Source organism: Ammodytes marinus (assembly GCF_949987685.1).
Source record: "Ammodytes marinus genome assembly, chromosome: 8".
Classification (NCBI taxonomy): domain Eukaryota; kingdom Metazoa; phylum Chordata; class Actinopteri; order Uranoscopiformes; family Ammodytidae; genus Ammodytes; species Ammodytes marinus.
Window position 1 is genome coordinate 157,501 of NC_137212.1, and position 5,000 is coordinate 162,500.

General features: G+C 49.9%; 1 protein-coding gene across 1 annotated transcript in view; it reads right to left on the minus strand.

The window, feature by feature from the left end:
• Positions 1 to 5,000, minus strand: part of LOC307254856 (uncharacterized protein) — a 31,931-nt gene that overhangs the window by 10,780 nt on the left and 16,151 nt on the right. The window contains exon 3 of the mRNA XM_080033391.1: positions 3,998 to 4,094. Coding sequence (XP_079889517.1) covers positions 3,998 to 4,094 — 97 coding nt within the window. The remainder of the gene's footprint in view (positions 1 to 3,997; positions 4,095 to 5,000) is intronic.

A 5,000-nucleotide genomic window follows, 5' to 3' on the forward strand; every position in this document is an offset into this window, starting at 1 on the left:
CCTCTGTTTGTTGTGGAATGTAATGTTGACCATGAAGAAGAGCATGTGCTTCTCCGCTCTGCTACAGTAACTATGCAGCCTACGAGTGAAGTCTCTGTTATATTCTTTATTTTGTAATGAGTTGGTGTAGGCAGGAATCTGGGACTATGTTCCTGAACGCATGTATCTGTCTGTCTGTCTGTCTGTCTGTCTGTCTGTCTGTCTGTCTGTCTGTCTGTCTGTCTGTGTAGGCAGGAATCTGGGACTATGTTCCTGAACGCATGTCTGCTTAATAGATATAGTGCCGTAGAGAGCTGGCTTGATATGGTCAATGTGGAATAAAAGTACCGTGAGGAGAATCCCACACGTTGCCTACCAAGTCTTCATGCTAACCGGAGCTATTGCTATCAGACCATAACTATAACATGCACCATTCACTGTTACAACACTAGATACTTTTAGTTTTAATTTATTAAATTATTTTGAAGGGTAAAGCCCAGGGTCCACAGGTAAAGCCCAGGGTTTAGCCGTGGTCCAGGTGAAGCCCAGGGTTTAGCCATGGTCCAGGTGAAGCCCAGGGTTTAGCCATGGTCCACAGGTGAAGCCCAGGGTTTAGCCATGGTCCAGGTAAAGCCCAGGGTTTAGCCGTGGTCCAGGTAAAGCCCAGGGTTTAGCAGTGGTCCTCAGGTGAAGCCCAGGGTTTAGCCATGGTCCAGGTAAAGCCCAGGGTTTAGCCATGGTCCAGGTGAAGCCCAGGGTTTAGCCATGGTCCAGGTGAAGCCCAGGGTTTAGCCATGGTCCAGGTGAAGCCCAGGGTTTAGCCATGGTCCAGGTGAAGCCCAGGGTTTAGCCATGGTCCACAGGTAAAGCCCAGGGTTTAGCAGTAGCACAGGTGAAGCCCAGGGTTTAGCCATGGTCCTCAGGTAAAGCCCAGGGTTTAGCCATGGTCCACAGGTAAAGCCCAGGGTTTAGCAGTGGACCACAGGTGAAGCCCAGGGTTTAGCAGTGGTCCACAGGTAAAGCCCAGGGTTTAGCAGTGGACCACAGGTGAAGCCCAGGGTTTAGCCATGGTCCACAGGTGAAGCCCAGGGTTTAGCTATGGTCCACAGGTGAAGCCCAGGGTTTAGCCATGGTCCAGGTAAAGCCCAGGGTTTAGCCATGGTCCAGGTAAAGCCCAGGGTTTAGCCATGGTCCAGGTGAAGCCCAGGGTTTAGCAGTAGCACAGGTGAAGCCCAGGGTTTAGCCATGGTCCAGGTGAAGCCCAGGGTTTAGCAGTAGCACAGGTAAAGCCCAGGGTTTAGCCATGGTCCAGGTAAAGCCCAGGGTTTAGCCATGGTCCAGGTAAAGCCCAGGGTTTAGCAGTAGCACAGGTAAAGCCCAGGGTTTAGCAGTAGCACAGGTGAAGCCCAGGGTTTAGCCATGGTCCAGGTAAAGCCCAGGGTTTAGCAGTAGCACAGGTAAAGCCCAGGGTTTAGCAGTAGCACAGGTGAAGCCCAGGGTTTAGCCATGGTCCAGGTGAAGCCCAGGGTTTAGCCATGGTCCAGGTGAAGCCCAGGGTTTAGCCGTGGTCCTCAGGTAAAGCCCAGGGTTTAGCAGTGGTCCAGGTAAAGCCCAGGGTTTGAGCTTTCACATGGATTGTATTTCATGTCTCTATCTGATACAGAGGCTGAGGAATACAGAGTTTAGCAGTGTGCTTTCAGAGACGAGTTTAGACTTGAATGGGTTAAAACTACGGTTTATATATGTGGTGTGTGATTCCCTGACTTAATTAAAGGGGAAACTAACTCTCTCTTTCTCTCTCTCTCTCTCTTTCCTTCCCTCTCTCTTCCTTTCTCTCTCTCTTTCCCTCTCTGCCTCTCTCTCTTTCTTTCTCTCTTTTTCTCTCTCTTTCCCTCTCTGTCTCTCCGTCTCTCTCTCTCTCTCTCTCTCTTTCCTTTCGACCAATCGTGTGTGTTTATTTACTCTGAGTCACAGGTCCTCATGGTAACGGAACACACACACACACACACACACACACACACACACACACACACACACACACACACACACACACACACACACACACACACACACACACACACACACACACACACACACACACACACACACACACACACACACACACACAGAGCCCTCAGAGAAAGTCCATTCATGGCAGTGACTGGGTTTTTCCTACGGTCAGTGAAGGCAGCGTCACCACACTGAGCAGGAGATGGAATTCACTATTTTTTCACCAGCTTTTTCCCTCCTGTGAAATACGCTCAAAGTCAACGTTCAGGCCGATGCTAGTAAAGTCTTTATGCTAGTAAACAGACAGACAGACAGGGAGGGAGGGAGACAGAGAGGCAGGCAGGCAGACAGACAGGGAGGGAGAGACAGACAGACAGACAGGCAAACAGGGAGGGAGACAGAGAGGCAGGCAGACAGGGAGGGAGAGACAGACAGACAGGCAGACAGGGAGGGAGACAGAGAGGCAGGCAGGCAGACAGACAGGGAGGGAGAGACAGACAGACAGACAGGCAAACAGGGAGGGAGACAGAGAGGCAGGCAGGCAGGCAGACAGGGAGGGAGACAGACAGGGAGGGAGGGAGAGACAGACAGACAGACAGACAGACAGACAGACAGACAGGCAAACAGGGAGGGAGACAGAGAGGCAGGCAGGCAGGCAGACAGGGAGGGAGACAGACAGACAGACAGACAGGGAGAGAGAGACAGACAGACAGACAGGGAGAGACAGACAGACAGACAGACAGGGAGAGAGAGACAGACAGACAGACAGGGAGAGAGAGACAGACAGACAGGGAGGGAGAGAGGGAGACAGGGAGGGAGGGAGACAGGGAGGGAGAGAGGGAGACAGGGAGGGAGGGAGGGAGACAGACAGACAGACAGACAAGGAGGGAGGGAGGGAGGGAGGGAGGGAGAGAGAGAGACAGGCAGACAGGGAGGGAGAGACAGACAGACAGGGAGGGAGGGAGAGAGAGAGAGACAGGGAGGGAGGGAGAGAGAGAGAGACAGGGAGGGAGGGAGACAGACAGGGAGGGAGGGAGAGAGAGAGAGACAGACAGACAGACAGACAGACAGACAGACAGACAGACAGACAGACAGACAGGGAGGGAGGGAGGGAGGGAGGGAGAGAGAGAGACAGGCAGACAGGGAGACAGGCAGGGAGAGAGACAGGGAGGGAGGGAGACAGACAGGGAGGGAGAGAGAGACAGGGAGGGAGGGAGACAGAGAAGCAGGCAGACTAGTAAAGTCTGTATACTAGTAAAGTCTGTATACTAGTATATACTAGTAAAGTCTTTATTCCTCAGCCTCTGTAGCAGATAGAGACATGGAATAAAAAACATTTGAAAGTCTAAACCAACGGCTCTACCAGTCAGTCACTGCCCTAGTCCTCAACACTGAAGAATTTAAAATAATTCAATAAACATCATCGCAATGTGAAAGATTATCAAATCTCTCAGCCTCGCAGGATGTCATCCATCAGTACAATGTCTCCTCCTGTCTCTCTCTCTCTCTCTACCTGTCTGTCTCTCTACCTGTCTGTCTCTCTACCTTTCTGTCTCTCTACCTGTCTGTCTCTCTACCTGTCTGTCTCTCTACCTTTCTGTCTCTCTACCTGTCTGTCTCTCTACCTGTCTCTCTCTCTACCTTTCTGTCTCTCTACCTGTCTGTCTCTCTACCTGTCTGTCTCTCTACCTGTCTGTCTCTCTACCTGTCTGTCTCTCTACCTGTCTGTCTCTCTACCTGTCTGTCTATCTACCTGTCTGTCTCTCTACCTGTCTGTCTCTCTACCTGTCTGTCTCTCTACCTGTCTGTCTCTCTACCTGTCTGTCTATCTACATGTGATGTCACAGTGAATTATCCCTAACAGCATTTTTGATCACACGTTTGGAAATACAGTAAGGGGCCGTGAAGAACCATAAATACATTATAAAGTGTTTTGAAATCACACACACACACACACACACACACACACACACACACACACACACACACACACACACCACTTATTTACCTTCTTGCAGGTCGATGTGCGCGGTGAGGTTGACCTCTCTCTGACGCAGCTCTTCAACTGTCTCCAACAAAACACTGACATTCAGGGACAGGGCCAACTGAGAGAGAGAGAGAGAGAGAGGCAGGGAGACAGACAGACAGACAGACAGGGAGAGAGGGAGACAGGCAGGGAGGGAGGGAGGGAGGGAGACAGGCAGACAGACAAACAGACAGAGACAGGGAGACAGACAGGGAGGGAGACAGACAGACAGGGAGAGAGACAGACAGGGACAGAGACAGACAGAGAGACAGACATTATTACAACATACTCACTAGAGCAGGGGTGGCCAACTCGCGGCTCGCGAGCCGCATGCGGCTCTTTGCCCAGCTTCGTGCGGCTCTTCAGTTCATATCAAATTATGTGATAATATTTTTTTTTTTTTTTTTTTATACTTTTTTTTTTTGTGTGGGCCTATGTGTGTGCATGTTCGCAAACGTTTCTTTCGGCTCTTACGTTCGTTTTACATGTTGTCTATTATTTAATTTTTTATTTTATTAATGTGTAGGCCCTATGTGTATGCCTGTTCGCAAATGTTTAATTGAGGACGCAACATAACGTTCGCAAACGTTTGGTGCGGACGCAACATAAAACTGCCCGCTCAGCTTGGAGGGAGGTTTTCCGTGAGTAAACTATTTGTGTCAAGTTCGCTCCGAAACAGAGTGGGAGAGTTCATATTTTTTGTTGAACGTTATGCCAAGCCATTCTGCCTTATATGCCAGGTGTCATTTGCGCATTTCAAGGCTTCAAATCTTCAGCGCCACTTCAGCTCTCTCCATGCTAAAAGTAAGTCCCACAAAGCAACATGCATAGTAAGAGAAAAATGCTATTTTAAATTGTTATATTTTTGTTTGTGGACTTGGTTGAACTGAGAGTTTGTGTGTGAGGCAGTGCACACAATGTTCATTGTTGAAAATGACTGCCCTGTCGTCTTTAGTACTGTAGGAGTCCAGTCCTGTCATTATCA